Source organism: Phyllostomus discolor, chromosome 13 (assembly GCF_004126475.2).
Source record: "Phyllostomus discolor isolate MPI-MPIP mPhyDis1 chromosome 13, mPhyDis1.pri.v3, whole genome shotgun sequence".
Taxonomy (NCBI): Eukaryota; Metazoa; Chordata; class Mammalia; order Chiroptera; family Phyllostomidae; genus Phyllostomus; species Phyllostomus discolor.
The window spans coordinates 4,469,753-4,487,703 of NC_040915.2; the positions used below are offsets into that span (position 1 = coordinate 4,469,753).

Here is a 17,951-nt window from a genome sequence, read left to right on the forward strand (position 1 = left end):
GGTATTTCCGGTTCCGGCGGAGGCTAGCTCTCTCTTTTCTTCGGCAGGGCCGCGGCGCGAGCGGTCGTGCTGCACTTCTCTCTGAGGGATCCACGTCCATCGTCGTCGCTGCGGCGACACCCGCACCCGCCACCGCCATGACTGAACAGATGACCCTTCGTGGCACCCTTAAGGGCCACAATGGCTGGGTGACCCAGATTGCTACTACTCCCCAGTTCCCGGACATGATACTGTCCGCCTCTCGAGGTACGGGCTGAGATACGGGTCAGGATTGGCGACCAAGGGGGTTGCACGCGTGTTGGCGTCTAGGAAAACTCTGGGTGTAAGTTGGATATGTAACCTTTGCCTAGGCCTCAGCTGGGATGCACACATCGAGACGTAGGTCAGATCAGCCAGTGGCTGCCAGAAGGGTTGCAGGGTTGGGGGGCCTTTTTATTTCTTGCTCAGCTCACTGCAGGTATGTTAAAGTTTGCCCAGGAGCCTACGAGTCGGGTGAGGCGGTGATGACACCAACATGCCATCTGAGTGCCCGTGCTGAGAACCAGAGGCTGTTTCTGAGTTGCTGCCCGGCCCTGTGCTCAATGGGAAGTGGGTGGACTCCAAGGGGACCGAACGTAACTAGACTCCTGGCTGGCCGCAGCCTGCCCTTTCTGTGTTCGGTTTTCCTTATTATCTCTGTACCTGACTGCTTTGGGAAGCTTCATGTTCCTTCCGGAGGTTGCGCCCACACAATTAAAGATGGTCTGAGGCTGGGCTCGTGCCTGGCGCTAATCGGAAAGCTTGAGTGAAACACGTTTTAGTGAAAGCATCCATGCTGTAGTGTGTAAAACGACCTAATTCCAGCACTTTTGGCAGCCCTCAAGTAGGTTTCCCACATTCAAGCTGCTGGGTTTTGCATTAGAGGTCAGATAAGACTAAATAGATGTTGAATTGGTCTGTGTCTCAGAAAAGGGCATCCTCAATCTAGGGTAAAGTTCTGCGCACCTGAGGTAAATTCTCAACCTCCCGTTTAGTTTCTCTTCTGAATAGTCACTTGGCCTTGGCTGTTGAAGCTCTTACAGTCTGCAGTTTCCCTCCCTCCCTGAGTGTCCTTGTTTGTTACATTCTAGACCCACCAACGACCTTGAGGCATCCTGGATTATCCGGTAGACGAGCAAATGGCCTGTGGGCTTCCTCACTGGGTTTTATTTGTTTTACTTACCCTTAGACAAGACCATTATCATGTGGAAGCTGACGAGGGATGAGACCAACTATGGCATTCCACAGCGTGCTCTTCGAGGTCACTCACATTTTGTTAGTGACGTGGTCATCTCCTCAGATGGCCAGTTTGCCCTCTCTGGCTCCTGGGATGGAACCCTTCGCCTCTGGGATCTTACAACGCAAGTAGCTGCTCATTTAGCTCTGGGGCATTGGGGGAAAGCTGAGCAGAAATGAGGGAGATGCTATTGGGAGGTGGTTTCCCCTGGGCCATCAGTTCCCTTGTGGGAATTGTGACTCAAGAGAGCACCTAGAGAGAGTCGTTGGTTGCTTGGCCTCCCTCCTCTTTGCTTTCAGTTAGTTGTGCAGAAGTGCTGATGAGGGGTCTGGCTGAGCAGTTTTGCCAGATACTGCCATTGGGAGTAGGCAGGAGTTTGAACAGCTTGTATCTTGATAGCTCAGTCTTTGGATAGTCAAGCATAATGGAAGATCCTGGTGATGATAGGTGACATTGTCGGCCAATCCCCATGTGGGAATGAGGACATGTCCTGCAATTCTGAAAGGATCCTCTGGCATATTCTCATCCTGCTATGATTAGAGCCACATCCGGGGTTGTGTGAGTAAGTGCAACTCTGCTGGGGCAGGAATAAGGCCAAGGAAACAGTCTAACTGGAAGAATGCTCGAAAAGTCTTTCTAGACAGTGACCAAGTCCTTCCTCTCAGGGGCACCACCACACGCCGATTTGTAGGCCATACCAAGGATGTGCTGAGTGTGGCCTTCTCCTCTGACAACCGGCAGATTGTCTCTGGCTCCCGAGATAAAACCATCAAGCTGTGGAATACTCTGGGTGTATGCAAATACACTGTGCAGGTAAAGTAAAGACACGTAAAGGTTCTCTCCCTCCCACCCTTAATGTAGTGACTTCGGGCCTCACTGATCTTGAAGATTGTCATTATAACCAAGGGGTGGCAGTCTAGAGGTTGATGGGATAAGATGGTTTTCCCTAATTTCCTTTTCGTCTGTAGGATGAGAGCCACTCAGAGTGGGTGTCTTGTGTCCGTTTCTCGCCCAACAGCAGTAATCCCATCATCGTGTCCTGTGGCTGGGACAAGCTGGTCAAGGTGAGCTTAGAGCCAGGGCCTTCGCTCTCTGGGATGTTTTCCCACTGTCTCCCTCCCATGCGTTCATAGGCTCCAACTTTGAAAGTTTTGTTCCTCGTTCTACGTGTTTCTTCTTGCTAGTTGGTCTAAAGCAGCTAATTGATGAGCCTGAGTTCCTTTTAAGGCAATAAAGCAGTTGTTACCTGTTTAAATCTTAATTGCCAAGACAAATTCTTTAGCTCTTTTGATTACTGCTGGATTTTTTGTTTAATTGGCTATGCTATCCACAAATGCTTTTAAACAGGGTTTTAAAACCCTTTCTGTTTGACTTGAGCCCTTCTGGCTCTGGCAGATCTAGAGCCAGTTTCTTTACTCCTACTCCCCACCGCCCACCTCCCCCACCAATTTAGGTATGGAACCTGGCAAACTGCAAGCTGAAGACCAATCACATCGGCCACACTGGGTACCTGAACACTGTGACTGTCTCTCCAGATGGATCCCTCTGTGCTTCTGGAGGCAAGGTACTCAGGAGCTAGGAGGCTCCTACTCAATGGGGATGGGGTCTTAGAAAGAATATTTAAGATAATGAGATAGCAATTCAAAAATAAACATTTCTAAAGATGACTTTCTGGAATTGACAGATGAGGTATACTGTTTAAAGGAAGAAGACTGTCTTCTGTAAAGCTGGTTTCTTAAAACTATTGAGATCAGGATCTTGTTTTCCAAACTGATCATAGTGATTCAGAAGTCATGGGCTTTTGGTAGGATTGGTTAGGAGGTGTGTTAAAGGTGTACAGGGGTAAGTATTGGTACTTGAGTCATTAGTTTTGGGGAAGTTCAGGGTACAGGGGCACAGATAGTTAAGGATTAAGATAATCTTTAGGCAGCTGGAATTGCCATCTGGAAGAGGTCACATTGTTCTGACTAACTTTTCCTCTCTCCCAGGATGGGCAGGCCATGCTGTGGGACCTCAACGAAGGCAAGCACCTTTATACACTTGATGGTGGGGACATCATCAATGCCCTGTGCTTCAGCCCTAATCGCTACTGGCTCTGTGCTGCCACTGGCCCTAGCATCAAGATCTGGGTAAGTATGGGCTGCAGTTGAGCCCAGGTACATAGTTGTATTCTGTAAGCCCTGACAACATTGTGGTTTTCCTGAACAACTCCTGTCAGGGTGTTGGTGGAGACTCAGGAAAAGCTAGTTAAAATTTCCTGGGTTTGATTAGGAGCTCTTTGTCTCTGAAAAAGGACGACCAGTTATAATAGCTTATTCAGCCTTAGCACAATTGACATTTTGGTCTGAATAATTTATGGGCCAGGGGACAGTCTTGTGTATTTTAGGATGTTTAGCAGCATCCTGGTCTTTACTGCGCACTAGATGCCTAGCAAACTCCTTCCCATAGTGACAAACCCAAAATGCTTCTAGGCATTGCCAAATATGGTGGGGGGGGGGTGCCAAAAAATCCTCTTGAAGTCACTGAGGGGCTTTTGGAGGAGGAGGGAGGGTTAGTGTCAATGGCATTAAAGTGCTAAGAGTTTCCTTACCCAGGACTTGGAGGGCAAAATCATTGTAGATGAATTGAAGCAAGAAGTTATCAGTACCAGCAGCAAGGCAGAACCACCCCAGTGCACCTCTTTGGCCTGGTCGGCTGATGGCCAGGTAAGTGGGTGTGTCTCGTCTGCCAGTCCTGACCAGCATCTCTGATGTAAAATGACATTGGGATAATGGGTAGGGGGGGGGGCATCTATTTAGCTGTGCCAGTGAACATAGAGTGTGTATACCTGCTTTGGAGGGCAGATTATGGTCTAGAGGGCAGTGATTACTTGTGTCTTCAGTTAACTTGGACAAGTTTACAAGCATGTGAATCCTTATACACCAGGTATTGCTTCCTCTAGGAGCAATCACCCATGATCAGGTAGAAAGAAGAGTGGAGATCTTAAAGGCCATCTTTGCTGCACTGGTGGGACTGCAGAGTTCCCCGGCTCTGACTTAACCACCATCATTTCTCCTTTGCAGACTCTCTTTGCCGGCTATACAGACAACCTGGTGCGAGTGTGGCAGGTGACCATCGGCACCCGCTAGAAATACCTGGCAGAGCTTTAAAAATAAAAAAAAACCCTGGTTTTCTGACTTGTAGAAAATGTCTTTCTCTGGTTAGGGGAAAAAAGACTACTTCCTATGCTGTGCTGCTTACAGGTTCAGATACTAGCAGACTGGATACCTGGACCAAGTAAACAAGGCTTTGGGGGTCGGGGGGGGTGTCAGTCTCGTTAGGTTCCCTCATCAGTGTTCTGTTTCAGATACAGAGTCTCAGGGCCTCCCTTAAGCTTGGAGAGTGTTTTGTGAAAGGGACTGATTATTCACACTGTTTGCAATCATTTTAAAATTAGCAGAGCCCTGGCTGGTGTGGCTCAGTGGATTGAGCACCCACCTGTGAATCAAAGGGTCACTGGTTTGATGCCTGGTCTAAGGCCCATGTTTGGGTTACGGGCCATGTCCCCAGTTGGGGGTGCGTGAGAGACAACCACACATTGATGTTTCTCTCCCTCTTCTTCCCTTCTCTCTAAAAATAGATCTTTAAAAAAAATAAAATTAGCAGAATCCTCAGGTACAACTCTCTTTACACCTAAGAAATTGAACAAAGGTGCATTTTGTTATTCCTCCAAAAAGACTAATGCAGAAAACTTAGTGGAACTCAACAGGTTAAGGGTAGCATATAGCCTACATCAAATTTGGACGTCTTATTAAAATGGAATTTTTTTAGTTAAGGCAGGGCAACACACCAGAATTGTTGCTTAATCATATCATTTCACTCTTGTAATTAGATTAAAAATGTATAGAATCCTGGCTTGTATGCCTTGGTTGGTTGGTGTGTCATTCAGTAACCAAAAGGTGGGTTTGATTCCTGGCCCAGGTGTATAGGGGAAGCAACTCATCAATGTTTGTCTTTCTCCCTTCTAGAAGCAATGAGAAATAACGTCCTCAGGATTTTTAAAGCATTTGTAGAGTGATACAGTTGTATTTACAATCAGAGCTGGGTAAATGATAGCATGTTGAAGTAGCCTGTACAAACCTATTTCCTCCTTGACTAATGGTAACAAGGTGTCTCTGGCTTTAGGTCCAAATAATTCACTACAGAAACTTTGGAAATGTGTTCTAGGTTCTGGGCCTGAAAGCCACAGGTGTGGGGATTCTTGGGGAAACCATTGTCCCAAAAGCCTCAGAGCAGTAGGAGTCAAGAGAATGAAGTCAAATACAATATGAAGAGTACCTATCAATTTGGATTTACAAATGGGAAGGGTAGGATTTATACCCCAGTCTCTTGAGACTAGGATCTCATGCCTAACAGCACTAATCAGATGTGACAGATGTAATAACCACCTCAATTTAGTGGAGGGCTGGCTTACTATGGAAGAAATGGAATGGCTTCTAGGTTGTATCTTTAGATTCTGTTCATCTAAAGGAACAGACTCCACAAAAGCAGCAAATAAAACTTTTTATTTCCACAACACAACCCAACTTCCCTTTTCCCCAGGAACATAAATTGACCTGGGCCATCAAAGCACAGGACAAAAGCTGGTAAGTGACAAGGCAAAGGGTTACTAGAAAAATAGATTATACCCAAGGCTCTCCTCATGGGGATCCAAACCCTGGTCCCCAGGCTCCCCATCAGGGCTCATCAAATGGAACTGAAGACATGAAGATGATGGAGAATGACAAAAGGAACTACTGAACAAAGGGGAAAGGAGCCTGGCAGTTAAAAGGGTAGGGTGAGCTTTGCTCCTACATTAAGTGCTGGAAAAAATGGGGAGAAAATAATTTATTGGGAGATGTAGTTTCAATCATGTCGACCATTCCAGATCTCATTGAAGCTAAATTCTGGCCAGTCTATGGAGGTAGAAATTGGGGATGGAAGAAAATTTAGAATCCCTCCTTCCCCCGGAGAGTAGATGGTTCTTTATTATCCAGCTCTACCCTTAGTCCAGCCTGCCTCCCCCCAGAAAGCTACCAAATCCCTTAGCTAAAACTTGGATCAGAAAATATAATTGGAACGGGTAGTCATGAGTCTTGCCCAAATCCTCCAGCCTGGGAACTCACAGGAAGGTTGAAAAGCAGGGGTGGGGAAAGGGAAGTTAATGAAATTAAATATCCCCTCCCCTACTCAAATTCAGGCCCTGGGCATAGAGGGAGGGAAGACCAAGCAGCTGTTATCAGGGACCCATGCAGACCTGTTGGACAGATAGTAGGTGAGAGGAGGCCGAGCTGGAGGCCAGAAGGGTTCGTTAGGCTCCTAGAGGGAGAAGAGCAGGGTCCTGGGGTCAAGGAAGAGTAGGAAGCAATGCAGTAAGAGTTTTGGGAGCCTTTGAGCCCCCAAACTTACGGGCCACCCTCCACCACCACCCGCCCCACCAGTGCTGACCAGAGGGGCCCCTGCGGGTGGCAGGCTGATCAAGGGCACAGCTTGATGCGGGTGCCCTTGGAGAGCACCCGGAAGAAAGGGAAGACACGCTCGCCCAGGAAGGCAGCTGAGAAGGTATGCACATGGGCCAGAGTCTCGGCATTGTAGAAGCCCAGGCGCCCAGCCTCGTAGTCCAGGTACACGCCAAAGCGCCGTGGCTTCTCACTTGGGCTCAGCAGTGTCTGCTCCGTTGAGCTCTGTGCCTGGTAACGTTTGCCATTGGTGCCCACACACCACACTTCCCGCTGGAGCAGGGGCTGCTGGGGTAGGTGGAGCCGGCGGCGGCGATGATGATGGCGTGAGGAAGAGCTGGCATCCCCGATGCCCACGGAGGAACCCCCAGAACCCACCTTCTCCTTATGGTGGGTTGATTCACGGGCAGCACCCACCGCCCAACCCCGCCGCCCACCCACCTCTACCTCCCAGTAGTGCCGGCCAGAGCGGAAGCCCTGGGCCCCCAGTACGCAGCAGTCGGCTGAAAAGCGCTTGGAATGGTCAGCAACCTCCTGCCGCCGCTCTGCCAGGCGGACACCCCGGCGGTCAGGAGACAGCATCAGGGCCGGGTGAGCCGTGTCAGGGTCCAGCGTCAGGTCCACTTGGGAGGGAGGAGGACAAATACGCCAGGGATCGGCCCACTGTTCCCCATGATCAGCCCATGCCAAGGTTCGGCCTCTTCTAATGCCCTCCCCCACCCTTCACCTCCCCAACCCCCCGCTATCCTCAGTTCCCCACCATTCCTAGAGGCCAGGCTCAGGTTCCTAAGGGTTCCACCTCTTTCCCCACTCTTGATTCCAGAACACTGGACAGGTCTTCCCTCTGGCCCTGGCTCTTCTTGCCAGCCCTCACCCCCAATACCTACCTGGGCTAGGAAAGAAGTCTTGGCTTGTAGCCCCGGGTGGCCTACCTGCTGCCTGCTCCATCTCTGCCCCCATTCTTCCCCTGGGGCCCATCTTCCCTCAGAACCCAATCTCAGGTCTGTGAAGGGAAAGGCAAAGGAAGGTCGTCCAGGTGACCTCCCTACCTCGAGCAGCCTGACAGAACATCCGGCTCATTTTCCTCACGATGGCGTCTGTCAGGAAGTCATGGCTATGGGGTTGACACGGGTCAGGGGACCAGATCTCTGGGGGCTGCAGCTGTACCTCTTCACACCTGGAGGAAGGGGACCAGGCAGGGGGTGGGACCATGATATTCCCAGAGGGAAGAACAGAAGCTGAGGAGGAGGAGAGAAGGATACAGGAGGCAGAAATTCGGGTCCTGGGGAAGGAAGGAGAGGGGCAGGACAGCCAAAAGAGGTGGGGATGGGGAACCATAGGCCACTGGGTCACAAAGGATAAAGGGTGGGAACACACCTATTGAAAGTCTCCTTGATGTCCTGGGAATAACAAACACAAAGAAGGAGAGGGAGAAAGAGACAAAGAGAGAGTCAGCTGAGCAGGGATGGGTCCTTTCTCCCACTCTGATTCCAGCCAGAGAAAGACTGAACTTAAACAGGGAGTGAGAAAAAGCACCTCAGGACTCTCAGTAAACATGCATCCATCTCAGTCATCCCTCTGCCTCAGCACACCTAACTCATCTCATCTTGCGTGAGCCCAGGAACAGAATTTTCAACCCCAGTAAAATAATTTTCACAATATGACTTGGTCATCTTTTTCAGGATGTCACCATCAAAGAGTCTTTCCTCGATTCTCATTTGAGACCCTCCTTCTACAACTGAATCTTCTTTATTTTTATTGGGTATGATCACATACACACCACATTCAACAATAACGCTTATCTTTTGCCACAGGTGATATCCCTGTGCGTTCCTCCCAATGAGAAAACGAAGCCATAGACAGGTGTTTGGAAAGCAATGCCTGACAAAGCAAACACAGGGTGCTCGGGAGCAGACAGGGAAGGGGGCACTGCTCACCTGGAGCAGCCGCAGGCCCCCCTGCTGGCTCCGCTCTTGGGCCTCGGCCAGCAAGCAGCTCAGTTGGGCCGCCTGCTCTGCCAGACGGTTGGCCACTGCTCCTGCACGCCCCAGCTGAGCTTCATGCATCTCTCGAAGGCGTCGCTCCAGCCCTGCCTGCTCTTCAGCAAGAAATCTTGTCAGCCGCCCAAACTCTGAGGCCACAGCTGCCAGCTCTGACTTCATCTGGCTCTGGGATGATGCAAAGGGGATGGTAGATACCACCTCAACACACAGAAACATAAACCCCCAGTTTTGCAACTGCTGCCTCTCAATCCAAGACAAAGGAGCCCTACATCCCAAATGGAAAGAGATACCTCTCCCCTTCCCCACCTCCCGGCCTTATCAGGCTTCACTTCCCCAACCCCAGCACACTGATCCAAAACTCACCCACCTCTGCCTGCAATACTCATCTCTACCTTGACTACCTAACTTGACTTACTCTTCAGGTCTCAGCTTAAATAATCCCTGAGAGAAGCTTTCCCTCCCCTCCAGATCTAAATCAGGACCACTCCCATAAATATCACAATGTCTCCTCATGGCATATCTCTCAATTTCAAATGTTAAGTTTACACTGGAGTACCCAGTAATATTCTTCCCCTCCTCCCGACTGCACTGTAAGCTCCGTTTGCCACAAGATCCTTGGACCTTGTCACTGTGCCCATAATGGAATTGGTGCTTAGTAAGAATTTTTTGGAATGAATAAACAAAAATTCAGGAATCAAGATATGAAGTTAGGGTCCTGACTATCACACTAGTGACCTTGGGAAAGTCACCCACCCCATCAGGAATTAGCAAACGTTTTCTGTAAAGGGACAGATAATATCTCATGCTTTAAGGGCCAAGAGGCAAAATTAAGATTATTATTAGGTAGGTACTTCTATTATAAGAAAAAATATCTGTCTATGACCATCCCATTTGCCTGGATTGGGCAATCCCAAATGGTGGGCACACTTTTTGTCCACATATCATCAGCTGGTGACATTCTTGGGACAAAGAGTGACAGGCCAGAGTGGGGAGGGAAGTCCTGACTGGCCAAGTGGGGGAAGGAAAAAGTCAGTTTCTCCCTCTGTCCCAGTGACACACAGATCCTTACACTTTCTCTGCACATCAGGGACCCCAAGTCTCAATTTGGGCAGCTGGTTAGAGGCAAGATGACTCCCCAACTCCCAGACCCAGATGCCACCATTCAGTGCCAGGCAGCTGCCAGCAGCAGAAGGCCCTGAAGTGTAGGTGGCCACAAGCACAGGCCCTGGGAAGTGCTAAGGCCCAGCCACTGGCCAGGGGGAAGGCACAGAAGAGGTGGGGAAAGAGGTCTGATAGGAGAGATGCCCTCCACTTGGTCTCTGAAGCTCAGCACCAGGCCATTCCAGTGCCTGGTGGCCTTACAAAAACAGGAGATGAGGGGTGGGAAATGAGGAAAAAATATCTAAAAAAAACTCCTTGGGGAGGTGAGCAATAGTGAAAAAAGGCTGAGAAACACTGGACTAGAAGACCCTATGTCTCTACAATTCTAACATTCACTAATTCCTCCCCTCCATTAGGTACCCTGGCCTCTTTCATGCTCTGGGCTGCTCTGCCTACCACCTGCCATCTACCCTGGGATCTGGGGCTTCTCTGATGGTTGCTATATGGCTTTTGCCTTGCCCCCTTCTGCTCTCTGCTATCCAGCATGGTGCGGACAGAGTGGTGGGACACTGGCTCTGGGGTGAGGTGGCCTAACCTCTCTAAGCTAGGCCTCTCATCCCCATTTTAGGACCTGGGGATGCTTCTCTTTCCTCAGGACCCTGGGAGGGTATCTGTCTACCTCTCTTCCAGGCCTCAGCTGCCCCTCTTCAGTAGATCTAGTCACCATTTGTGAGAGTGGGCAGCCCATCTTCCCTGCCCTGACTACAGAGCCAGTCAGCCCCTGTCAAGGACATCCACCCACCTTCAGCTCTGTCACCCGCCTCTCTTCCTTGGCTTTCATCTTCTGCACAGCCTCCAGCTGCTTCCTTAGAGGTTCCACATGCCCCTGCAGTTTGGCCTGAGGGAACAGTAAAAGGAAGGCTAAAGGCCTGGGCTGGGAGAGGAACCTGCTCTCAGAACCACCTCAGCCCTCCTCCCTGCAGTGGGTTGGGTCTCAAAGCCTGACCCCCATCACAGTTATCAGATGAGCATCCCATTGCCTTCCTTCTCTGCATACTATGACAAAGGCTCCAACCCTCCATCTGCACTCATGTCCACAGCCCCGGACATGTTCTCTAAAGGAAGGATCCTGATGACTAGAGTGCCTCACACTCAGAGGTGGAGTGGGCCTGGCTTGAGCACCACACCACAAAGTCCTTCTGCACAAATGTTGCTGCCTATGGTCTCTTCCCCCTGATAAACAATCTTCCTCATAACTTCCATCTCTAAGCACTTTTCTGATGATTTTCATGTGATAAAAATCTATCAATCCTTTCCCACCACTTGCAAAATATGAGGCTCTCACTGTCCCTACATTTCTAGCCTTCCCTCCTTTATCTACCCCTTCTACAGACTCAGTTTGGCCACATAAAACTGCTTGTCTTTTCCTAAGTTTAACTCCATATCTTTATCCATGCTCTTCCCTCTGCCTGGGAATGCCCTTCTCCACTTGGCCCAAGGCATTCTTCCTTTAAAACCCAGCTACCTGACTATGGCCCTCATCCTCCCTGCCCCCAGCTTCCTCTGGGATCCCAGGGAGCATGAACACAAGTTTTACAATAGTTCCCAGGCACTGTAATCATTACAAGTGTGCCTACCTTCCCCCAAGACACATAGGGGTTCCTGGGGGCAAGGTTGCTACTTCCTCTCCCACTCAATCATTTGCTAAATGAAAAACAAAATCCCTTTCCTATTTTTTTTTTAATATTTTTAGACACAAGGGAAGGGAGGGAGAAAGAGAGGGAGAGAAACATCAAAGTGTGATTGCCTCTCACATGCATGCCCCCCACCAGGAACCTGGCCTGCAATCCAGGCGTGTGCCTTGACTGGGAATGGAACTGGTGACCCTTTGGTTCACAGGCTGGCACTGAATCCACTGAGCCACACCAGCCAGGGCATATGCCCCTAAAGTTTTAACCTTCACATGAAAATGTGCACTTAAGCTCTGTGTTCCAAACATTTATAGCAGTCTTTATTCTTTAAAAGGGCTATTAGAGGCACCAGAATGGGTGAAACAAGTCTAAACAATTTGTTCATTTTTTTGTCTTCTACTTCTGTTTATTTCTCCTTTTCCTGAAGGGGTAACACAAGGCAGAAGAGCTCAAGCCTAGGCTCCAATGTGATCTTAAATGCAGCCAGGTGACCTGAAACAAGCCATGATTCATTTCCTCATCTGAAAATAAGAATTGGGAGTAATATAATCTACCACTTGCATAATATGCTTTGCACAACACCTGGTATATAGCCACAGATCAGTGAATGTTATCTAGTATTCCCTACTTAGGCCTTAGGCTGCCAATGAGAGTCTGACAATGACCTCTGAACTAAAAAAGTTACTGACCCAGGGTACGAAAGGCAGTTGTTGCACAGGTAAGTGGTTGTAGAAAAAAAAATTACTGTAATAATAAAATTACAATCAATTTCTAACATGAAAATAGCATAAACTACACAAAATTTTGCCTTTTGATATTACTTTTTACTCTTCTCCAGTAGTGTTAATAATTTCAATTCTATTAATACAGAATTTATGATGCTTAAATTTTCCATTTAATATTTTCCCTAAATTGTTGACAAAAATTCATAAGCAGAAATCCAAATAGAGTACTATTTAAGAGAAATCTTCAAGGACCTTTACCTTTTTTGGAGTTTTATTTATACATCATTTGTGTATTTCCTATTCAATAAAGAAATATTTCTTTAAAACAACACAATGCCAAGCTAGTTTATGTATCTGAGTATGTATCTGAGTGGAATTAACTACTTGCCTGTAAAACACCCTATAAGTTAGAAGGCAATCATTCAAATTAGTTCTATATAATAAAACTTAATGCATTGACATTTGCTGATCAGTTAACACCAGATTATTCATTGCAGAGCCCGACTAGATTGGCATTCAACAGACATGGTTAACACAAATCAAAATCCAGTTTCAGAAGGAGTTTGGAAGTCCTGCCAGGGGAATGTGAAGGAGAAAGGGGTGGAATGCCTATGGCTATTCCACGCTGAGATCCAGTGAACAAAGTGACTACACATTGTTTGATGGGTATAGTTAATTAGGAACTGAGGGGGAAAGGGAAAGACAAAAGGAGCTCACAACCTCCCCTAATAACGTGGGGTCTAAAAGGCAGGTGATACTGCCAATGCAGTGAGTCCCATGCTACATTGGGCTGTCTAAAGATGCTTTCCTCGTCACTGATTCAAAATCTCGAGTGGTAAGGCTCACTTATTTTTGAAGACCTCCACTAATAATCTGGCTAACCAGCCAGGTTTGACGATCACTACGTGAAAGGAACAGTTATCCTCTCATGAGAGGGTGTAGGTTTGTCTTAGCTATACCACAACTCTAGATACATTACTCTAAAATTGGGGAAATTATATTATCTACATGGGGTTACTGCAGGAATCAGGTGGTGTGAAAACACAAGGCATAAAACAAAAAAGCCTGCGCCGATCACAGAGATGCTATCTTCTCCCCTTCCCTGTCCCATTGCTTCACATACATCCAGGCCTTCGCTAAGCAGTGTATTTGTGCTGGCTGTCTCACAGCCAACTCTCCTTTACCTGTGTCTAAAAAGAGTCAGGATCAGAAATAGGGGGCAAGATATTAACAAAAATAGAATCAGACTCCCAGATGAAGTCGTATGTCAGAAAAGTCAAACAAACAGACATCCAAATAGCGGTGACCTTGTTAACAGCATAGACCAAGGGTGGGAGAGAGGGTAGGGGGTAGGTCATAACCAAGTCCATCACTTACTAGTAGCTGTGTGGCCCTGTGTATATTACTTAAATCTCTCTGAATCTGTTTCCCGATCTGTAAAATGGGAATAGAAACCGTATCAAACTCACAAGGTTGTTCTGAGTTTTAAATGAGACAGTCCGTGAAAATTGCTTAGTACAGTGCCTGGAGTACGTAGTATGTATTCAATAAATATTAACTTTTAGTCCTGGAGATAATAAAATTCAAAGACATTCAGAGATTTGCCCCCAAGTAATTAAGAGTATAGCCAGGACTACTAATTTAAAAGTCTCTCCCTTTTTTCTGAATACCCAGGAAAGGTAAGAAGTTCTGGCCAGTACATCAGAATGCCACAGATCCAGCAAAAGTCCTGGGGGAGAATCAAGCCGTATCATGCGGTGGGTGGGGAACCCACTAAAAGGCAAGTGCAGAGCATCTGAGTCAAACACTAGGAGTCATTTGTATGCACCTGATCCTCAGAGCCCTTTCCTGTTCTTTGAGGACCCAAGTTCTTGCCATCTGTAGAGGTCTCTGTCGAGAATAGATTTAAGATCACCCAAAGGAAAATGAGGCTAGTGGTAAAGACCTAGGGGCCTCTCACCTGCACTCCTACTCTTAGGGACAGTGAAAGTGGGAAACACCGTTGGCTTTTCCCCAGGAGACACTGCCCAGTCACCAGCCTTGCCCAATTTTCTTTGAGGAAGCCAGTCTTCTCTGATCTTCACTGTGTCTGTGTACAGGATCCTTCTCTCTCTAACCCTTGGTGCCAGTCAGCTCACCAGTACATGAGGTTCTTTGGGGAGTAGACATTTCCTTTTCCCAGCTCCAATTCCCTTCTTCCCCCACTAAACTCCCATCTCTCACCTTGTACTCCTGCACCACCTCCTCCAATGGCACCACGCTGTGCTGTTTGTGACTCCTGGATTCTCGACAGACCACACAGATGGCCTCTTCGTCCACCTCACAGAAAAGCTTCAGAGCTTCTTGGTGCTTGGGACAAATGCCCTGCTCATTTGCACGGCTCCCCCGACCTGGTGCTGGATGCATCTGCCGTATCACCTGGACCATGTTGGCTAGCTGCAGGTTGGGGCGGAAGCTCCGCCTGGGAAAGCTCTTTCGGCACTGGGGGCAGGTGAAGCACCTCCGAGGGGCTGGAGGCGGGGGCAGTGACGTGACAGGGTCTAGCTCTTCTTCCTCATCCTCCTCCAGCACTTCTTCCTCCTCCTCGTCCTCCCCCCTCAGGTCCTCCTCCATGTCCCCCAAGTAGTAGTCCAGGTCTTCTTCCTCATCCTCCTCCTCCCACACATAGTCCATGTTGTCCCAGTTGGACCCACCCATGCCACCGGTCCAGAACACACCTTCCTCTTCCTCCTCGACCTCTTCCTCCAAGTCGCCCTCATAGTCTTCATCCCTCATGGGAGTGTCCCAGCCCCCACCGGCCCCCACAGCCTCCACTTCCTCCTCTTCGCCGTCCTCCTCCTCCTCCTCCTCCCGGTCTAACTCGTCCCTGTCCTCCTCATCCTCCCCTCCCCACAACTGGGTTACACACACTCGGCAGAAGTTGTGCCCGCAGCCGATGGACACGGGGTCCGTGAAGTAATCGAGGCAGATGGCGCACACCGCCTCCTCCTGAAGGGTCTGCACAGGGTTGGGTGCCATGGCAACGGCAGCCATCTTAGTGTCCACTCAGCCAGGGTAGATGGTTCGGGGGGGCAGGGGGTGGGGGTCTTTCCTCTCAGACGCCCTGACGACCCGGCCCCACCCCCAGCCCTGCCTCTCCACACCTCGCCTCCAGCGCAGCTAGAGAAATGTCCTCCCGACAACACACCCCTTAACAGTGTCCTACTCCCAGACGACAATTGTGTCTCTGCGAGGGGAGAGGACACAGCTGAGCGCTACCGCCAAGTCCCTCAGGTGGCCCTGAGTGCAAATCTGCCCCAACGCTCCCTGGGCCTCCTCATAACCCCCCTCCCCTCATCACTTCCTGGCTCCGCCCCCTCACTTCCGGCCTCCCTCTCAACACTTCCGGTGCCTACAAGACAGCCAACCTCGAGTTCCTTCCTCGGTCCCGCAACGCTCCCTTCTTCCCGCCCCGGGCCTCGGACAACAGGAAGCGACAAGGAGACGCTCTAGCCTTCACTTGGGTAGAGGGAGAGAGAGCTTGAACGGTAGAGGCCCACATCTCTGTGGTGCGGGGGAGCGAGAAACAGACAAAACAGAAAGACGGACTACGCCCCTTCCCGCCAAGGGGGATAAACTTCGGGAAACAGTAGAAGCCTTTGCGGTCGTCCACTGTCGGTGCTATGACCGCACTGGGCCGGCACTATCCTACCACCGGACACAGAGATCTGCAGTGAGAACCCCACAGGTGATGCCGGAAGCGGAGGGGCGGGTCTCGGTGAGCGCCCTAAAGTATTTCCGGTCCTTCTAGGCAGAGGACTTGGTTGTTTGAGGACTTGGAGCTTCTCTCGGTGACCATCAGGGCCCGGGGCCTGAAGAAATGCGGTGACTGGGGACCAGAGACCCTTCCCCTCCCCTGTACTATAGCTGGCATCTTCACACCTATTTTAAAAACTGCTGTCTGGTCACTGTCACTTTAGAAGAACTTTCTTAGCTACACATAAGCAAAGGGATAGTGGCAAGACATTACATGCACTGTCACATAGTGGAACACTCCAGCAGTAAAAAGGAATCCTCTTCAAGATATATTAAGTGAAAAAAGCAAGGTACCTGACAGTGTGTAGAGTGCACTGCCATCTGTAAAAAGGAAGAGGGGATGTTAAATGTATTTGATATTTTTATAGTCCTGTGGTTACTTATATAAAATAAGGGTTTCTGTTATCCTCAATAAATTGTGGAATTAGAGTTAATGTCATGCACAACGATAGAATGTTGCTTAGCACATAGTGAGATAATATGATTTAGCTACCTGTTAACTATCATCAATGTTGCTTGTCTCTGGAAGAATAACTAGTAGCAGAGGTTCTTTGGGAGTGCCGAGGGTCCAAGATAGGAAAGATACCTTTTCGTAAATATCATTCTGTATCTTTTGAGTTTGAACCAAATAAATGGATTACCTTAAAGACAAAACACACACACACAAACCTTTTATCTCTAAATGCCATTGATTCAGTCATCCATTCATCACTTTCTCAGCTGTGCACTACTTGTGCTCCAAGGCCAAAATACCTCGAGGTCTGTTTTCATGGGGTCTCAGTCTCAGAAGAAGGGCTCATAATGGGTTTGTGGTATTGATTTTACTTGAGAAAATCCTATCCAAGATGTAGAACTGTATTAGTCAAGGTGTCATTATGAGCATCTAGGTCACAGGTGGCAAACACAAGGCCTGCGGGCAAATATGGCCCTCTACCTTGTTTTATCTAGCCCAGCACCTTGTTTCCAGCCAGCAGCAGCTCTGAGCTCCTTGCTCCTAGTTAAGGAGTAGTTACATTTATACAGTCCCAAAATTACATTTGGCTCTTTGAAGGCAACTGCCAGGCTGATGTGGCCCCTGGTGAAAATGAGTTTGACACCCCTGGTCTATGTCAAATAGATTATTTGTGCGAGAGAAATAGTACCAGATGCTTTTTAAAATTGTGTCCTTTAATTTTTAAAAAAGACTACAGAGAAAGATACAGTCTTGTACAGAATCCCCAGTGAGTGCTGGTGGTGTGTGATGTCAGGGCAGGGCACTCATAATTTTACCGCCGCCTAGGGAGAAACTCCAAGTGGACCTGTGCTTCTGAAGAGGATGGTGCCAAAACTGCAAATCCTCGTGGATGGGCTATATTAGGCCATTCCAGGAGCTGCAAGCCCTGCTGTGGCTCAGAAGTGTGACCGCAAGACCCCTGGCTCAGAGTTTACCCGAGCCAGGGATGGAAGTTGGACATCATTTTAGTTCGCCATTCAGGACTATGGGTAGGTTCAGGGAGGTGTTAGACAAACTTATGTACTAAGAGTTTCCGTAGTGTAGTGGTTATCACGTTCGCCTCACACGCGAAAGGTCCCCGGTTCGAAACCGGGCGGAAACATCCCTTTTGGTCTATTTTCCAGTTCTTCCGTCAATTCATCCCATTAGCTGGAGAACAGGTGGTTGTTACACGGAAGGAAGGTCATGTGTATGTCTTATCTGTGTCTGTTTGTGGGAGTTTGTGACTAAAGCGGGACCACAGGAGAGTCAGCTTACAGCAGGCTCTCCATGAGTGCTCGCAATGTAAATTTAGGTCTCCGACTGCTGTTCATAATCTTTTGATCTCAGAAGCCCACTGGGCTATGTCTCCCACATCCAGGAGCCTAGTGACTAGCACAGAGCTAGGCGCACAGCAGGCGGTCCATAATAC

The 17,951-nt window shown here is 48.8% G+C and overlaps 2 protein-coding genes and 3 non-coding genes across 10 annotated transcripts; 4 read left to right on the forward strand and 1 right to left on the reverse strand.

The window, feature by feature from the left end:
- Positions 1 to 4: 4 nt before the first annotated feature.
- On the forward strand, positions 5 to 4,435 carry RACK1 (receptor for activated C kinase 1). Its single transcript, XM_028527940.2, has 8 exons — positions 5 to 246; positions 1,208 to 1,379; positions 1,921 to 2,068; positions 2,224 to 2,319; positions 2,709 to 2,819; positions 3,244 to 3,384; positions 3,850 to 3,960; positions 4,318 to 4,435. The coding sequence occupies exons 1-8, from the start codon at positions 138 to 140 to the stop codon at positions 4,381 to 4,383; spliced, it is 954 nt and encodes a 317-aa protein (XP_028383741.1). The 5' UTR covers positions 5 to 137; the 3' UTR covers positions 4,384 to 4,435.
- On the forward strand, positions 495 to 562 carry LOC114510468. The gene has a single exon (XR_003685650.1). It is a non-coding gene; the product is annotated as a small nucleolar RNA SNORD95 (small nucleolar RNA).
- LOC114510461 lies at positions 1,686 to 1,764 on the forward strand. The gene has a single exon (XR_003685643.1). It is a non-coding gene; the product is annotated as a small nucleolar RNA SNORD96 family (small nucleolar RNA).
- Positions 4,436 to 5,778: 1,343 nt separating the features above from the next.
- TRIM41 (tripartite motif containing 41) lies at positions 5,779 to 16,111 on the reverse strand. Of its 6 annotated transcripts, none has more exons than XM_036014038.1 (7): positions 14,476 to 16,109; positions 13,630 to 13,686; positions 10,639 to 10,734; positions 8,670 to 8,900; positions 8,110 to 8,132; positions 7,782 to 7,909; positions 5,779 to 7,355 (listed from the first exon to the last, which is right to left on the reverse strand). In XM_036014038.1, exons 1-7 carry the CDS (start codon positions 15,283 to 15,285, stop codon positions 6,751 to 6,753), a joined length of 1,950 nt encoding a protein of 649 aa, XP_035869931.1. In that variant the 5' UTR covers positions 15,286 to 16,109; the 3' UTR covers positions 5,779 to 6,750. The 6 variants fall into 6 exon arrangements, 4 of the variants coding, with proteins under 4 accessions (XP_035869931.1, XP_028383001.1, XP_028383002.1 ...); XR_004900407.1 differs by lacking the exon at positions 7,782 to 7,909 and adding an exon at positions 7,665 to 7,735 and having other exon boundaries at positions 7,234 to 7,355; positions 14,476 to 16,111; XR_004900406.1 differs by having other exon boundaries at positions 7,234 to 7,355; positions 7,665 to 7,909; positions 14,476 to 16,111.
- Positions 16,112 to 17,569: 1,458 nt separating this feature from the next.
- Positions 17,570 to 17,642, forward strand: TRNAV-CAC. The gene has a single exon. It is a non-coding gene; the product is annotated as a tRNA-Val (tRNA).
- Positions 17,643 to 17,951: the final 309 nt, after the last annotated feature.

Excerpts from the sequence above, each read along its gene's own strand:
- RACK1 (XM_028527940.2), top strand. The coding sequence starts at position 138 with ATGACTGAACAGATGACCCTTCGTGGCACCCTTAAGGGCCACAATGGC. Across the intron at positions 247-1,207 it reads GATACTGTCCGCCTCTCGAG|ACAAGACCATTATCATGTGG; the intron begins GTACGGGCTGAG and ends ACTTACCCTTAG. Across the intron at positions 1,380-1,920 it reads CGCCTCTGGGATCTTACAAC|GGGCACCACCACACGCCGAT; the intron begins GCAAGTAGCTGC and ends CCTTCCTCTCAG.
- TRIM41 (XM_036014038.1), bottom strand. The coding sequence starts at position 15,285 with ATGGCTGCCGTTGCCATGGCACCCAACCCTGTGCAGACCCTTCAGGAG. Across the intron at positions 10,735-13,629 it reads ACAGGGCCACACAGCTACTA|GCCAAACTGCAGGGGCATGT; the intron begins GTAAGTGATGGA and ends CTGTTCCCTCAG. Across the intron at positions 7,356-7,781 it reads GTTCTGTCAGGCTGCTCGAG|TGGACCTGACGCTGGACCCT; the intron begins GTAGGGAGGTCA and ends CTCCCTCCCAAG.